This window comes from Camelus bactrianus, chromosome 8 (genome assembly GCF_048773025.1).
Source record: "Camelus bactrianus isolate YW-2024 breed Bactrian camel chromosome 8, ASM4877302v1, whole genome shotgun sequence".
In the NCBI taxonomy this organism is placed as follows: domain Eukaryota; kingdom Metazoa; phylum Chordata; class Mammalia; order Artiodactyla; family Camelidae; genus Camelus; species Camelus bactrianus.
Genome location: NC_133546.1, coordinates 36,163,361 through 36,181,952, shown reverse-complemented (window position 1 = coordinate 36,181,952; position 18,592 = coordinate 36,163,361). Strand labels below are relative to the sequence as shown.

The following is an 18,592-nucleotide window of genomic DNA, read 5'->3' as shown; positions in this document are numbered from 1 at the left end:
AAGCAATGTCCTTAACACATTGGAATTGGAAAATCAAACTAAAGCACAGCATAATTTAATAATCATAAATTGAGGAAGAATCTTGTAGAAAGTTTAGATGAATTTCTGAGGCTTACTTTACCTTCACAGATTCTTTAGATGCCTAAATATCAAGAGGAGGCATAACTACAAAAATGAAACTTCAAAAGTAGATATTCAAAGATTTACATATGAACATTTAAATTTTTCACATATTTGTTTACACTGTATCATAAAATGTAGTTTATTATAATAAATCCTGTAAAATATATAAGGTACTCCTTCACAAATTAGAAATAAGTCCTAAGGACTTATATTTTAAATAATTAAAAAAAGTGAGGCAAGACAGGGCTGTATTTATTTCTACTCTAAAGAATATTCTTAAATCAAAAATAGGAAAAAAATAATTCACAATGGCAATTACAAAAACTACCATATTTTACATTTTATTTCACCAAATTACTAGGTCATTGTTCAGATTTGTCAAGTAGAAAATGAAAGCTTTCTTGTTCCAGCTGAAGTCACTTTTCCAAAATGTAATATCTAGGTCTTACTTCAGTTTCCAATCAAAATCACCAATGGATATTATAAAATTAAGTTATAGCTCTTCTCTATTTGTATTTCCAATTACCATGTAAGAGCTTTTAAAAAGAAATAAAGCTGCAACTTTCTCAGGACCAATAACAATAACTCAGAAACAGAATGGGAAGAAATGGAACCATAAACATGTATTACAGGTTCTGTGGAACAGCTTTTCAAAATTAAGTTTGAAAGTAGACAAAACTTGATGTTTTGAGTAACCTAGGGCTCTGTTACCTAACTCATATCAGCCAGAGCTAAAGTGAGCAATATGTCAAATTAACCTGCTCAATTTCCTTTTCTCAACTTTTTCAATGCCCTTTAGGAACACCATTACGAGAAGCTATTGTTGACATTTACAGCATAAAACCTGATTTTGGAAGGTTGATTTTGCAGTTGCCTAAATATCACGAAACTAAAAACTGTATGATATCAGTTGTTTCATCATACTAAAGGAGAAATGAATTCGTGGATAAGCCATTTTTGGTTGAAAAGAAAAAAAGCTTCAGAATGATTTTAGTGGTTGACTTATATTTAAACATAAGTAATGAGTATAAAACAATCTCTACCTATAATTTTTAAAACTTGTTTTTAAATTAATTGAAATTAATATTTTGTGTCTTATCATTCATATATTAAATGTGACAGTTATAAGGAAATAGACCCTAGCATATTGTATTAATATCATTTGGCTGAGCCTTGTATTTAAATAGAATAAAACACTGTTAGTCATTTAACTAATTTGCAAATCTATTCTCCTTAACGTCTTCAAGTTCAGGACAAATTAAACCTATCACTAAGGAATATGCGTAACAAATGAGAGTCAAATGCTTATCAGTATGAAATAACCAATCTATTTTTAAATGAACCATGTGGAGACTACATTTCACATTGAAAAATTATAAATTGAAATAGGTATCAAAAGCAATTCCTAGAAAAACAATTATGTCTGAGGACAATAATTTTCATACTACTTGCTATGATAAATATCATTTGTTCCTCCATATGTAAAATAAGCAGTGTGGCTTTGTCTATTTTCTTTTATATGTGAAGACATAAAAAATGAGGAAGACAATTATCTTCCTTGTTTACATGGACTCCCTCTAGCTGGTCAAACAATTACTTTTACAATATTGCTACTACTTTCCAAACTCATTGAAAAAAATGTCTTACTCATCTAGGGAAGGAAGAAATGTTAAGACTAACTCTTAAACACAAAGAACTATAAGACAGATCTTATTCCTAAACAACCTTATAAAACAACAAACTTACAAAAATGAATTCACTTCATATCACATATTGAGCTGATACATACTTGAATACATTATTATATTCAAAACTCTCAGGAATGATTCACAATTTACAATATTGTATATTCACAAAGCGTATGTTGTTACGGACACAGAAAACAGTCAAGTCCATTTGTTTTCTTTAAAAATAAATAAAACATAAATTAAATTGTGTGTTCCATGATCTATGTGCTTTGCACTCTAATGTTTCGCATGTCTCTCAGCAGCACTGGTCTGTAGTTTTGTTCCAAAATTTCCATGTATTCAAAGTAATCACTCACTCGAAACCCATGCAGTGGTTCTTCCTGTCAAAAAAATATAAAGAGAAGTTCATTTGCTTGGGTAAAGACATGCAACTAAGTTAATGAATTTTAAATAGTTGATGTATCATTTTTTTCAGCTCTAGATGGCAGTTTCATGTTGCTAGTAAATGTGCAACTGCTTTTTATTTAGTAGGCTATATGTATATGATAGCAAGAAATCATGTCCCTGTGAAACAAGGTTGTCTGTTTTCAAAACCAAAAAAGCTTTAGTGCTAACAACAACAACAAAAAACCCATAATCTTAGATAATGAAATCTTCCTAATATTTTAGATGTAATAAAGTTTCAATTATAGAATGATTGTTCACATTTGTAATTAGTAATGGCTCTAAAGCTTTTCAAAGGGTACTATAATACTGCAAGAAATATCTGTTCTACAGCTATTGTTCATAAACTCTCCAACAGTCTGCAATTCATAATGTTGGTACTATGCATGTCTGTACGAATTTGGAATTAATGGTTAGTGTCCCAAATGAGGCACTCAAGAATGTAGAATAGTAGGAGCATCCATTCTGAATCTTAGAGACTTTTAGGAAATTTTATGACTATTCCTTTTAGCATTTTCAAATACTAGCTATGCAATGCTTCCCCTTCAAAGTAACAACAACAAAATTCTGCAAAAGAAACATGATCCTTGACTCACTGTAATGTATTATGTTAGAAGTTTGAGAGGTTATAAGGAATTCTGTACAGTTCATGCTTTTCTGGAGATTATAGTTTAAAGGCAAAAGCTACTAACAATAAACAAGAGCAGTTCAAAAGAACAGAAGATAATATGTTATCATACACCAAATATTATGTTAGAGACAATCAGTTTGTAGATGAGAGAAATCAATGTAAGGTAGCTAGGAAAATGTCACAAAATTCTCAGGAAGAATGAATGTTTTCAAGGGCCTCAGATATCACTAGTCTACACTTGAACTACATCGTTAAAACAAGTAATGGATGAAGTGATCAGAGTTTGAACAGATACGAAATTAGATTTCAATCTAGAAAAGTGTAGCATAAAAGAACTGTATTCATTAAATGAAACAAAGCTGCTAGAAATAAAACAGAAACAGTGTCATTGCGCTCCCAGCATGATCTGGCCATGGCACAGACAGGAAGGTAGACACCAAAGTTGCTGGCCTCAAAACCACGCTTGAGTCGCACAAGCTTGATATTAAATATTTAACAGGATCTGTATTTATGTGCCTAACAGTAGCTCTGGTATTTTATTTCTTGTGGATATAATAAAGTATCTTTTAAAGAGCAACCTCCCCCCAATTACTTCTACGAGGTTAGTAATAGTTCACAGCTTGCAAATAACTTGGGAGAAGAGTACACCTACTTGCCACATATCACCTAAAATCTGGGTAATTCTGGGGAAAAGTTAATTGGTACTTAAAAAAAAAACTATTACTGATTTATAAGGCTGATATTATAACTAAGGAAACCAAATGATGTTAAGTTATATGGATAACATTACATTCATTTTAAAATAATTGTGATATCCATTTCTTCATTCATTCACTGATTGATCCGCTTATTGTATGTAAAGTTCTTGGTTATATACTGAAGACACAAAGATGAATGAGAAAGTCCTTGTCCTAAAAATTAACAGCTGAGGTATATACTGTATCTCCAGTCTTATGTAAAGCAACTGAATCAAAGGGAAGATGTTCATCTTATGAATAGCAAGAATACTAGGTTTTTGTAAATTTCTCTCGTATCAAACATATTTCACTTTGTTCTTTGGGGAAGAAATAGGATTGAAATAAGACCAGTATTACTATTCAAGAATTCACTATAAACATTTGTTGTGATAGTCATGGAACTATTTATGAATTTATCCATTCTCTTCATCCAAATTACTTGTGATTTGGCATTAATCACCTCTTCACTAAAACTATACTTAAGTTGGAAAGGAATTATAGTAATGTGTCATACTAACCAGAGGGGGAAAAAACCTTGTGCAAAAAAAAATGTTTTAGTACATATTCATGAGTTTTAGAAGAATGCTTGTTCATTAAATGTGAATTACAATAGGAGATGATGGTATTTGAACAATAGCTCTAATAATTCTGGGTGAAAATAAGCAAAATATATTTTAATATATTTTAATTATTGTTCCACTTTAATTTAAAAATAAAAACTACCTATAGAGAACCATAGCTATTACTTGGTTTAAATATTTTTTCCTGAGGACATATTTTTTGAATTATGACTTCCATCTTAGACATTAATTTTAAAATAAAGAGAAAATATTCTGATAACTATACTGAAGGGACACCCATAAAAATGGCAAATAAGGCTATTAAGGTCTTATTTTATAAGAGAAAAATTAAACAGTCATTTATATGGGATGTTTTTAAATGCTATAGTTCATTATTTAAAATTCACAGGCAATTTGAACTCTGAATAAAATTTCAGAATCTCTGAATTCCACTTCCCTTCTAAGTGGAATATTTTTCATTTTATCATAAATGTTCTCTAATGGCCTTTTTACTGGGTAACTTTTCCTTGTAAGTATGACCATTTAGACAGCCAGCTTATCATTCAAGTTATAAAGGACCATTTCCTCAGAATACTGCTTTATTATCATTTCATTTATAGACCTGCATATATTGGACTCTATAAAAATATGAATCCCCTTATTCTTTAAATTGGTAGACATGTAATTATATAAGGTAACACTATCTCATTTTATATAAACAGTGCTCTATTTGTTCAAGTTTTGTTTTTTCACTAAGTCAGTACTGGAGTAGTTTATGTCTTAGTTAAGAAGTTCATTTTGAGCATACTGTATTTTCTTTTCTGTACCTAATGGCTTTTCAACCAGTGTACCTTCAATGATTTGCTCTCTTCATTAAAGTTTGGTTTCGAATGATAAATCATCAAAAAGCATTAAAAATTACCATCCTAAGCCACAATGCTGCATATGTGTTCAATATTACATGATACGGCATCCACACAGCTTCTCTCTCTCCTCTGTATACAGAATTTAGTTTCAAGTATGTATCCACTGGTTTTATTTTACTATCAAGAGTATTTAATTAAAAGATCCACTGAACTTAGGATATTTTTTTAAAAAGGTAAACAGACTAGTCAGTGACATTCTAGAAGGAGCACAGGATTTGGATTCAGACCAAAAAAGGGTTCAAACCCCCCTGTATTAGTTACTAGATGTATGAACCTGGGAAAGTTTAGATTCTTTAAGCCTTGATTTTTCATGTGTAAATGTAGACAATAATAGCATAAACTGTGCTGTCTGAACTCCTTACCATGAACTATAAAGCCTTATGTCGTCTGACCGTTCTTATTCCCTCACCTTGCTCTGGCCACAGTGGTCATCCTGTACTTTCTAAGTGGTCCACGCTCATTCCTACCTCTGAGCCTTTGCATTTGTCTTTCTTCTTATTTAGAGAGATTATGCACAGAAGTCTTTGCATTGCTTTTTTCCTTTGCTTCACTCAAGTCTCTGCCTACCCCCTCAGAGTAGCCTTCACTGGACTCTTTATCTAAATAGCACCCCTAAATCTGACTGAGTCCCTTACCATACTTAACTTCTTTATAGAAAGATCTAGCAATACCTGAAATATTACATATTTATTCACACATTATTTATCTACCAGTAGAATATGAGGTCAATCTGGCAGGGCCACGGCCTGTCTTGTGACTACAATGCCTGGAACACACAGCTGTTACACAATAGTTGAATAAGTTGGTGAGCAATGAATGGGCAATACCTGTTAATCTCTTTGTCCAGTGCTTGGCATTCAGTAAGCACTCAAGGTGTTAATGGTGGTCATAACAATAAGAACATTTTTATTAACATATGTTCTCTGAAATGGTTGAGCTAGATTGTTTTGATTGCACTGCAAATTTGTTAAATGTTAAGCATGGACAGGCCCATTAAGGATTATTGACTCCAGTCTCTGCTCTTCAACTCCTTACCAAAAATATAAGAGAACAATTCACTTAAAATATTAAACTATTACTGTACTTTCTTGCAACTTCTCAAGAATATGCCTATTATGGAAATTAAGCTATACCTATAATTTCAAACATTATTTTTAACAAAGCTTTCAAAAACAATTTCTAGCAGAATGTTTTTACAGCTACTGCAAGCCCTGTAAATTTGGAATTTGAACTGAAGATAAGGCCTTTCAGGGTGGTGAAAAGATACAAAGCACAAAAAGATGAAGTATGCTATTATGACATGCCTTAGTTTTATGACTTCGGGACCAAGCTTAGGTATTTTCTGATATATTCTTTCCCAAATATTTAATTATTAATGCATTTAAAAGGTGATAAAAATATAATAGCTCTTTACAAACTACAGAGGAAAAAAGTAAGATATGTCACTTTGAGTGGATTAAACTGGAACAAAGAGTCAATTCTTATTAATAACCATCAGGAGGTATATAAAATAAGTTTACCACAAAAGGTGTAGGACTCAATATGCTCTGAGGTCACTTAAAGAATTTGTATTAATGTCAACTCTCACATAGGAAGCTATCTATCTATCTACATATTTTAAACATAGAAAGTTCACTCATCTAGCCCACAGACATTTACTGAGCACCTAGCACACAGCAGGAGAAGTCCTGGACACTGTAGGACAGCAATGAATAAAGCCCGCAGACCTCCTGCCTCCCTGGAGAACTAATGGATATAAGACCTTTAGGTTGTGAAAGCAGGGGAAAAACACAGCAGAGCAGCAGAGGCCAGGCCTGGGAAAGTGCTTTTGCTTGGTTTTCCCCAGGGGGTTGGAGGCAGCTTAAGGAGAGGCCCTCAAAATCTGGGGGGCAGGCACATGGGGCTCCTTACCTGCTGCTGCCCGGCATCCCCCTGCACCTACCCTAACCAGCAGTGCCCTTCCCAGCCCTGCCCCTTCCCAGTCCTGCCCCTTCCTAGGAGGCTTGGAGCACTGCAGGATGGGCCAGCATTTCTGTCCATTAAACCAGCCCCTCTGACTGAACACAGGCATTAGGGGGCAACCCAAGGCCCCATGACCTCACCCCAAAGGAGACGGCCCCAAAGAAGATGGAGTTTTGGGCACTTAGCTCTGCTCTTCACCCTTGCTAGATATGACCTTTTGTGTGTTGTGTCCTACCTATCACATGAAAAAGGACCTTCTTTCCTGACCAAAGTGGTAGAAACACCAACAACCTGCAAGTCATGTTTCTTCTAGTATGTTATTCCTGAGGTGTCTGGTCTAACTAAAAATTCCTGGACTCAATATCCCCTAAAACTTCTGAATCACTGGTGGGGCATTCTGGATTCAAGCTCCAAAGGTAATAGTTTTACATATTATAAAAGCTGCAAGCTACAACAACTGACAACTCAGGACTCTGTCATGAAAATTCTGTTTTAGCAGGACTAGGGAGAAATCTCAGTGCATCAATTTTAATAAAGACTCTAGTGATCCTTAAGATCAGGATAGTTTAGATAGAGTGTATGGGTCTGGAGTGTATGGTTCTGGATAGAATATGAAGTTCTTAAACATTTAGGATAGGTTTTAACTCAGTTCAGGGGTACAAAGCATATATGATAATTAAGGAGAGGATTCAGTTTTGGCTGGGTAAATGGGGGAGTAGGTCTTGATCAGATGCAATGTAAGAGACTGTTCCTGACACAGATCTGAAGTATATGCCGGGTATTACTATGATATTTTATAACACTAAGATGTCACAAGAGCTGGAGAAAAAAAGTAGGAGCAAAAGTATATAGTCCAGCAATGGACTCAGGAGAAAATCCTATTTCCTTTGCTGTGTTGTCTGCATATTTTTTCCTAAATAAGACGAACGGAACAGGGAAATAGAAACCCAAATAATGGCTTTTTTTTTTTAACTTGAGCACTTGTTATGTGCCAGATAATGTTCTAGAAGTATTTTACAAATATCACCTCATTTAATTCCTCAACAACTCCATGTGATAGGTATTACTTCACACCCAATTAAACAAATGGGAAAACTGAGGCATAGAGAGGTTAAGCAAGGTGCCTAAGCTTACAGTCAGAGGGACAGAGCCAGAATTTGACTTCAGATGGACTCAAATGATATACAGACAATGCAGAAAACGTAACTGAAAATCATAGCTGACATATTACTGAGCATGTTGTATCTATTCCTTCAAATGATGAATTATTTTTAATTCTGTAAATACTTTGGTCTTTTAAAAACTTAGCACACAGTTGGTTTTTCTCAGTCTGATCTCCATTTCTTACCCTGTCAGCTAACCAACCAGAGCTGTAACAGCAACAGCAAAAAAATCCCTCTTGACAGTTTACTGATGGGTTGAAATTAACCTGATTTTTTTTTTCACAATTATAAATTGATTTTGCCATAATATGAAAGATTTAGTTGAAGCATTTTACTTAAGTATTTTGAGTCTTCACAGCCTGATTTTCACTGGAAGGTAATCTTTTCTTAGCTTGGCATTTCAGTGAAGTTTATCCCCAGGTTGAGTCCACAAAGTAAAACCAACATCACTGCTAGCCTATTAGCACGCAGAAAGGAATACAAGCCAGTTGGCTAAAACAGTGAGTCTTCTGAAGAACTATTAAACTGACCCTCCCTATACCTGTTGTGTGTGTGTGTGTGTGTGTGTGTGTGTGTGTGTGTACATGAAGAAGAAGGTGAGAAGGGTGAGGGCAAGGCCGAGGGAGGGAGGGAATGCTCCACTAAAAACAAACAACAAAAACACAACTTTACACTTTTCAAGCCTGTTGAGATACTGAGAATATTTATTTTGTTGGATGATGCTTCTGTTTCTGGAAGTTTGTGCCTATAGATTTTCTGAACCACTGTCTGTCACAGAAAAACATTAGGTCCAAGGACGAAGCTCTTCAGCATACCTTTAGAAGCTGCCATCTAGCTCAGTACTAATCTATCAATCACCACAGGGTTGTTGGAATAATGTACTTAGCTGCTTTATTATCCAACCTCTATTTTTGTTATGTCTAAAAAGATATTGTGAAAAACTCAGACAACACACTTTGCTGAATAATTTATACCCATGGCATTCATCTAATATTTTAGTGATTTAATCAAATGAGGAAAAAAACCAAGTTTTTTTGTTTGCTTGTTTTGTTTTGTTTTTAGTAAATCTGGGTTAAGAAATTCCAAGTCATCTTTTTAATACACTGATCATGAAAAATTGTTCAGTGGGCTATCAGAAATGCAGGCAAAGAATCCAGACTCAATTACCTGATTTAAAATCTTGAGCCTAAACCAAAATAGATACAAAACAGGTTGATATTGTCTCTATACTACATGCTTCAGACAAATTCTTATTCCTAAAGCAATGCTTTCATCATGTCCCTTTATGACAATATATGAAATGTAAACCGGGAAACGAGTTGCATATTTTCAGTCTTCTGGAACCATCTCATTATCGAAAGTTTCTCAGGATAACTGGTAATAGTTGAAAACATAACATGTTTGTGGTTTTTCAATATTTTGGAAACTAATTTAATTGAGCCTGATTATTTGAACTTATTTACCATAGTCAGATGCTTCTTCTATCCATTTTTATATAATGATTCAATACACTCCTTTTAAGAAGTAGTTTTATTATAAAAGAAGTATGGATTCATTCTTCAAAAATTATAAAAAAGCCCACATAAACATATACAATAAAAAGCCCTCTGTTCTACTCTACCTCCTCTCTCCTCTCAGGAGGAGTCATTATTAAATATGGAGAGTCAGGGAATGACACATAATCAATTAAGAATATTATTATGGCTGTGGTATGTAGTTATGTGGAGAATTATTGATGAGCTTTTTTCTCTTTTGTACAGATCTGAGACTTTGGATCAGAAAGTATAAAAGATAATTTCCAAGGTTTAAACCCAATAACAATAGTATAATGAGGAATTTTAAAATCATGTATCTTTCTGACTTGGGGGATCTTCTGAGAGAAGGAAGAATAAAAACCACTTCCTTAATTGAAATTTCATCATTGGTTAATATGTGAATAAGTAAAAAAATAGTGTACATATATTTACATACTTTGCAAAGAAGACATTATAACAGAGAGCTTAATGCAGTAGTTAAAAGGATACGTAAATGCATATTTAAAAAAAATACACTGGAATTTATCTCACAAGAAAAATAACTGTCCATCAAAAGAGATCAGTGGTAACGTAGTTCCAAGACAAGTGCTAAAATTAATTCTTTGCCCATGTTTTTTGCTAATTCAATTAAAATTTTAGCAATTTAAATAGGACTTAGATAGTAAAGATAATCTTTTCTCCTTCATTTAAAAATTCTTTAGTTTTAAATTGATAGCATTTATGTCCAGAGCAAACAGACTTTGGGACATATTTAAAGAGTTCACCATTTGTAAACCCTATTATAATTTTTCCCTGTAGTGGTCAAGAAAGAGCTGAAACTGCAATAGTCAACATTAATCAGATTAAAGATGATTAAATATAAAGACATCCTTCTGATGGAAATGAAGATAAGTTAACAATTAGAAGAAGTTAGTAGTGTTTGTTATTCAATGTGAATAAAACTAAGTTCATTCATCTTTCCATTTGTATTTATTTACATTCTTTGTTTACTTTATCACAAGTATTCACTGAGCACCTTCTATGTGCCAGGTACCATTTGAGGCACTGAAAATACATTAGTAATTGAGATAGACAAGATTATAGTCCTTGTGGAGCTTATACAGCATACTGAGACTGACAAAAACATATATAAAATAATTTCAGCCAGTGACAAACACTGTAAGAGAAACTAAAGTGCATAAGAGATTAGAGAATTACAGGTTAGGTGATATTTAAATGTAAGAGTTGGGGGAAATTGCGGACTCTGAAATCCCTGCAACTGATGAAATGTCCTTTACTGAAAAGAAATGGACATTTTGTCCTCAACATATTTTACTTAGCTATCCCTGTTCTCCAAATTTCCTCTTGCAGGTCACTATTTTTTTTTCCCCTACCTAAGTCTTCCTTCTACATGTACAACCACTGTCCTCTTAAATTTTTTTCATTAAGAATGTTTCTAAGATCATAAGTCTAGTGATATATGTAGGAAGTTTGAGACCTTTGGAATTCAGTATTTAGGAAATAAAAATGCTCAATAGTTTGGCAACCTTAAGTGACCAATGACATTTATTTACAGAAAAATCATCAAATGAAAAATAACTCTGATAAGTATCTAATGGTAAAGAATTAAGATAAAACTGATTCACTTAGAAATTATTTGTCAACCTAGAAAAAACAAGCACATGACCAATGCTGGTTTTGGTGTATATGTGCATATGCATTCATATCTGTGTCTGAGGGTAGCAGGAGGATGAAATTCAAGGAAATATTTTAACTTAAAACAAAGTTGGACTTCTGTCAAGGATCACCCACCAGGACGTATTTATATATCTTGTACTCCCTAAAGTCCAGAGCTTCAAAAGTCACATTATTGTGAGAAAGTAAGCAAATATAATTATATCTTGCTTTAAAATATTAACTTATATATATGGTGGTGAGTTTTTAAAAAGTATAGAATATAAAGGCGTAGGATATTAAGTGTTTTGTAAAAGTATCAAAGCTATGTATTAACACAATAACTTCAATTTTTATCCACCAAATAAAGCATGGGAATTTCCCCCAAACAATAAAAAAAACAGGCCTTTTGGCACAGCATACTGGTTAAAGCAAAGTTTTATATCCAGGCAGTTTAACTTCATATACCAGCCGCACTGCTCTTCAGCACCACTCTCTAGTTGTATAATCTTGGGCAACTTAACTCAGTGCTTCAGTTTCCTCATCTCTAAAATGAGAATGATAATACCTAGGTTGTTTTTAGGACCGCATGAGTGTCTAGAAAAGTATCTGGCATTAGGTACCCCATTAGAGTTGGCAATTAACTCTCAGCCAGCATTTTTCCTCTAGAAATAAACTTACTTACTTTTAGGAACACCTGCAGATCTTGAGTCTGAGTGTGCTGCAGAATGTCTTGCTGTAGATGTTTGAATATAGCTATACAGATGTACACTTGATAATCAGGACCAAGGAAAACACAAGTAACAATATAATGGCAGATTTCTACCCAATCCAAATAATTCCAGAAACACTGAGTTATCCATTGCAGGCAAATCTAGGGGAAAAAAAGTCAATTCATTAGAAAGCTTATGAAACTATATTTAACTTTTAAAAAGCAGCATCCAATAATGCACACAAAACCAGTGAAGAGCTTCGAATTTAATCAAAATAGAAAGACATTCTACATATAAGAAGCCTAATAAGGATGCTTCACCTGTTTGCCTAATGTGTAAGAAAACTTTCATGGCCTTAGGGACTCAGGACCTGGGGGTAACTGACAGTGTTCACATTGCTGATACACCTATTGCTAAATGCTTCCTTTATTCTTACTATCCTCCTCTTACCTTCAATAGCAGTCTGATCGCTACAGACAACAAATGCTGAAACTATTTTAATTCAGAGATGGGAGCTTTTTCTATCCTACCTATGATCACAGATGTATAACTATGCAGATGACAGATTGCTAAATGTTACATTAATGCAAATGGGCTCTTGCTGAATCAGAAAACAATTTAAACCAACTAGAATTACATAATATAAAAACTGAGCACTAATATAGAGAATAAATCAAAAATGGGACTTTTATAAAAATCATTTACCTTACTATTTGAATAATATTTTTCAAATTATAAAAGCAATACATGCCCATTATAGGAAAAGAAACAGAAAAGGTAAAAAAAAAAACAGTAAGAATGACACAATGATTAACATTATCATTAATATTTTGGTTCATTAATGTTATACTTTTGTGTCTCCCCACAAAAGTACGTCAAAGTCTCAACCTCAGGAATGTGACATTATTTGAGAACTGGATCTTTACAGAGATAACTAAGTTAAAATGAGGTCATTAGGGTGAGCCCTATTCCAGTATGACTGGTGTCATGGAAACTGAACAATTTGAACACAAAGACACACACAGAGGGAAGACACTGAAAAGACACACATGGAGAATGTCACGTGAAGACATGATTGGAGAGCTGCATCTATAAGCCAAGAAATATCTAAGACTACCAGCTAGGAGAGAGGGGTCACACGGTTCTTTCCCTAGAGCCTTCAAGGGAGCAAAGCCTTGCCAACATTTTTATTCTGATGCTTTATTCTCCAAAACGGTGAGATGATATATTTTTGTTGTTTGAAGCCACTCAGTTTGTAGTACGTTGATACCACAGTCCTGGGAAACTGAGACAATTAATTACTTTCCAATATTTTCATTTTCAATTATGATTTGCAAATTACTATTGAGGAAAGATTTCCTTTAATGACCCTCTCTTCCCTATAAAGTTTTTGAGGAGTGGGAAGTAAGGAATGGGAACAGATATGGTGGCTAATCTCAGTTTGTCATGATATATAAGATACACACAAATTTTCCTTTTTTGTTCTATTGTTTTGACCTTTTAAAAACATATTTTTGAGTAGTTTCTAAAATTTGTTTTTATACCCCGATTCAATTTGGGGGATGCTGGTTCTGCTTTTAACTGCCTTTAACATGGTGTATTAGTTTTCTAGTGTTGTCATAAAGACTGAGTGACTTAAACAGATATTTATATTCTCATAATTCTGAAGAAGTCCAAGATCAAGGTTTCGGCAGGGCTGATTTCTTCTGAGGCCTCTCTCCTTGGCTTGTAGATGGTCATCTTCTCCCTATGTTTGTACATGGTCTTTCCTCTGTTCATGACTGGTGTCTAAACTTCTTCTTATAAGGACACTGATCATACTGGATCAAATATTAAATTTAGCCTCATTATAACATAGGGTAGAAAGTCAGTCCAATGAAGGACTAGGAGGGAGACATCTGTAGCTACTGCATCTGACCACATGTACAACCCCTGGCCCTCAAAAGAAAATCATTAAGCCTTCCAGATCCCAATAGAAGCAGAGAGCTGGGCTTTGTTAGATAAGGTACAGTATCTCACATACCAGATGCTCAGTGTAGATAATTATTCTTGTCCTCAGTTACCTCCCTTAATCCTTATATAAGACTTATCAAGCAGATATTATTATCTCCATTAACAAGCCTACATGTCATAAACTTTCAAAATGTCTGTCTTGAATTGCTGAAAATGAACGCAAAACCTGTGAATGCCAGGGATCTACTATAGTGTAAATCTATATATTACAATAGACCTAGGGGAAAAACCCCAGTTTAAAGATTTAGCACATTTAGAGGTATGACTGCTTACAAAAATGATGTGATTAATTTAAATGTATTTCCTATATTTGCTGAGAATGTAATTTTCTTTAAAGACACTGAGATCTGAGAGTTGAAGAAATGCTACTTCCTATGGATTACCTGTGATGGTGCAAAACCAGACATGTGAAAAGCTGAAAACACAAGTGGCACCTCTGCTTTCAGTAGCATTTCAATGTAGTGAGTGCTGCAGAAATACACTGGATGAATGCCAGATGCTATAGTGTCAGTAGGTAGGTACCTCTGCATGAAAGAGAGAAATTGAGAATTAATGAATATCCAGCTAATTTAAAAACAATCAAACAAACTTATCTAAATATTTTGTCTTATATTGCAACTTCAAAATTAATATAGTGGCAGAACAAGTTACTCCAAACTTTATGGAAGTTAAAAAGTAGAATGTTAAACACTGGGGAGAGAATAAATCTCAATAAATGCAGTATAAATAGAATCCCTGAAGAGGAATCTTAGCAGAATGTTATTTGCTTTACAAAGAAGCAGTAAAACAAACTACTGGCAATAAAATGTTCAACTTGGTATATTTGTACTTGAAAAGAAGAAATGATACTATAGAAGGCACTGCGTGAGTCGTCACTGACGATACAACTGCACCAACAGAAAGATGTCAAGGCTTTACATCGAGATTTCGGTCTAAAACCCCTGAGTAATATGTCACTCCATTCCATTCACAGGTCTATATTCCATATTAAATGATGGTATCAAAATGGTAAATCTAATAACATCAAAGCTGCCAAAGTCCTGCCTGATTTCAGTTTCATGGGAAGAAACGCTATTAGAACACATCACTCTTGTTGTGTTAAAAATAAGGTGTTGGAAAAGGTTTATTATAGTCAAAGCAGAAATGCAACTTTATAAAGTTATGGTTAAAAACAATTCACTGATGATGTCTGACAGTGTCACAATCTGAACAGTAAAGTAGAATAGTTAAGACTAGTGGAATGTAGGTATCATTTTTAAGTACTTGACATGAAAATGTGTGATTGGACTTAAAAATCCATACTTATTATCAAAAGAATTTTTAACATTACATTCATAAATGCAAGAGTGAAAAATCTTTAAGATATTTTAAACCTTCATGTAATTTTTAAAGAACTGTTCAAATTTTGGTTAACAGAGGAAAACAGGTCCACTGATTTGAGAAAAACTAGTACATATTCTTTTGCCTTTTTGCTTCCTCCTGTTCCCACAAACAAATTTCTCATTATAGTAAAATACAAAAGATAGAAAGTCTTATACTGGAATTGCTTATAGCTATTCCAAGCATAAAATTTCAATATTTAATGTGTTCCTTAGTGCTATGCTTTTATTCTTCTTATCATATATTGTAAAAGCATATGATAATAAATGCTTTCATTTAACTTGCTATAGATATAACTATATAGATATATCTGTATATAATATAGATTTATAGATACAACTCTCCAGCCTCCTTAACAAATTTTTCTTGGATGCCATGTGATTCTGTTGTCCAAGTGCAACATGTCATGGTAAAGGTTTGGGGAGCATTGGCATAGCTTATTATAATTGACAGTTTCCCCATGTTGGAGGTCTCAAATGCAGTAAGTAAATAAGTAAAACAAAATATGGAAACATTAATAAATTGAGGTATGCACTTAATTCTAAACTAAATTTACATCTCACAGACTAGTAATAAAACCTTTAAGAATACACTATAATGTCGTAATCAAAACTCATCAGAGATTTCCAAAATGTATATAAAATTAGTGTGCTTTTCCTCTATACGATATGTATATAATTTTGACTTAATATACCATTTCCTTAAACAGCAATTTAACCAGAGATTCTTTCTAACAAAGCAATAAAATATCCATCCAATAGTTCTCTTTTTACAATATGGAATTTTATACTTTACTAAATGACAGGTTTAAAATTTAATAATGCATTTATTATCATCAATCTTTCACTCAGTTACCATTAGGTACAACAACAATAATTTGAGAAAATCTTTAATCTGTATCTTCAAAAGGAATCAGTCAAAAAAGCATTCAGTTAGAAAATGAGAATAAATTATTATAGAGTGCTTTACAAATAAAATAACAAGATCCCAATAAATTTAAATAGAATTTTCCTTAAAATTTAAAACACTCCTTTAAAAACAGACTAAAAAGTCTTACAGAAATATGTAGTCTTGGCAACCAAAGGAAAGCAGAAGTCAGAAGCCTGGAGAACTGCTGAAGAAATCGCAACGTTCTCTCTTTATCCCCCAGCATTATCATGAACAAAGAAGATACAAACCAGTCATGGCCAGTGTAACTCCCCTGCAGGCAGACTGAAAGGCACAGTTAAGGAACTTTGTATAGTATCTTACAAGGTTAAATATAAGAACTTCATAAATAACATTTCCAGGATCTCTATCAGGAAAGAGATATTAATGATACTTAGTTCTCATTTTGTCTTCAACCAATTTATAAGCTGTTAATATAAAATTAAATTTTATTAATAACAAAATTACTTATATAGTAACTATTTTAATGTACTATTTGCTGACAGTGGAGGCCAAAAGCACCAGCTACTGGAGGACAAACCTATCTGCTTTATGGAAACACCCTTTTCAAGTCATTAACACAATAATACCAACCTTTCTGTAGTTTAGGTTATCTGCCAGATTATTAGCATAATCAAGTATTAAAAAATCCATACTTTTTAGAATTCAGTAATGCAAAAGACTTGCATACTTCAGGTCAAACCCTATTTCTGAAAGATGACTAATTAAAACAAAAAATGGATGTTTTATTCTTATTCTAGATTTACAAAATCTCGATATTACTCTGATTTAATCTATTTTAAAACTTCCTTATATATGTCTGAACATATTTTCTAATAACTTTAATTATTTAGTTTAAGATTCAACTAATAAAACTGAATTTAGTAATTACTACTCAGTTTAATAAAGTACATATTTGAAATATAGAATAAAATGCTATACATATATATCATAACAAATAAATCACTAATATAGGTTATAAAAGTACTATTTTACTATGAATGTGTTAAAGTACTCCATCAAAGAATTCTGAAAAATATATGAAGATAGAGCAAATCAAGTAATGTCAATAATTTAAAAAGGATATGAAGAGAAGATTTTACAGAAGCTTGCTGCTGTTTCAGGAATCTCCCACAATGCTTTAAAACCAAGGTAAGATCATTTTCTGCACCATCTTTTAACAGGCTGAGGAACTTGCCATACCTATCATAAAAACCCAGAAAACAAACAAATGAAAAATGTCTGGCCTTGCATTGCAAACTCATTTTTTTTTTAATTCATCAAAGTGCAGCTCTCTTGAGATCTCAAGATTTTAAGTTTTCAAACTTCTACTTTTAGCCTAACTATGCTATACAGAGCACTTAAGAAAGATTAACACTCAATGTATATACCGGATAATTATGATATATTTGAATTAGTAGTATTCATCTAATAAATACCAATAACTTTAAAGGAAAATGAAATTGTAATGAGAGAATAAAACAAAGATACTGTAGATGAGTAGTAAATTATAAACATTTTTTCCTGAACTTAATCTAAAATATGGAATGCTGACAAGCTAGACTGACAGAATGTTAAGTCTAGAGGCAATTTTAGAGTTCATCTAGTCCAACAGATCTAAACGAGGGTGGCCCAGGGGCCAGTCTGGAAACTGATGGGGGCATTTTTAACTGTCATAGTGACTGGGGGCACTACTGATACTTGGTGAGTGAGGGCCAGGAGATCAGACGTGGGACAGTCAGTTCTACACAGTAACAACTTGCAAATGTCCTGCCTATTACTTGCATAGATGAAAAAGCTATTTATAATTATGTGAAATTAATTCTGTTTTGTATAAAATCAAGAAACATTTGTCTTATTTTTTTATTATACGCTGAATGAGACCATGCATAAATTAGCGAAAGATAGTACTTTTGCTTTGCTTGAAGCCTTACTAAGACTTGTTTACCATTTTGCAAAGTCACTTTGCCAATAGCAATACTCTTGCAATATTTAAAGCACCAAAATAAAATCAGTCTCTATTTGCAGCTGCCACAGCCACAATAATTCTTTATGGGTGACAGCTATGTCTCATACTGTAATTGTATAGAAACATTTCATTATAAATCACTTTCCATTTATTTCTTAACAATAAAAC

General features: G+C 33.1%; 1 protein-coding gene across 2 annotated transcripts in view; it reads right to left on the bottom strand.

Moving 5' to 3' along the window:
* Window positions 1–354: 354 nt before the first annotated feature.
* TBC1D32 (TBC1 domain family member 32) overlaps window positions 355–18,592 on the bottom strand; it is a 130,671-nt gene continuing 112,433 nt past the window's right edge. For both annotated transcript variants that reach the window (XM_010965489.3, XM_045524458.2), the window contains 5 exons: window positions 17,543–17,658; window positions 16,586–16,740; window positions 14,532–14,672; window positions 12,108–12,296; window positions 355–2,191 (listed from right to left, as the gene is read on the bottom strand). In XM_010965489.3, the coding sequence (XP_010963791.2) occupies window positions 2,072–2,191; window positions 12,108–12,296; window positions 14,532–14,672; window positions 16,586–16,740; window positions 17,543–17,658 (721 nt within the window). In that variant the 3' untranslated portion in view covers window positions 355–2,071. The remainder of the gene's footprint in view (window positions 2,192–12,107; window positions 12,297–14,531; window positions 14,673–16,585; window positions 16,741–17,542; window positions 17,659–18,592) is intronic.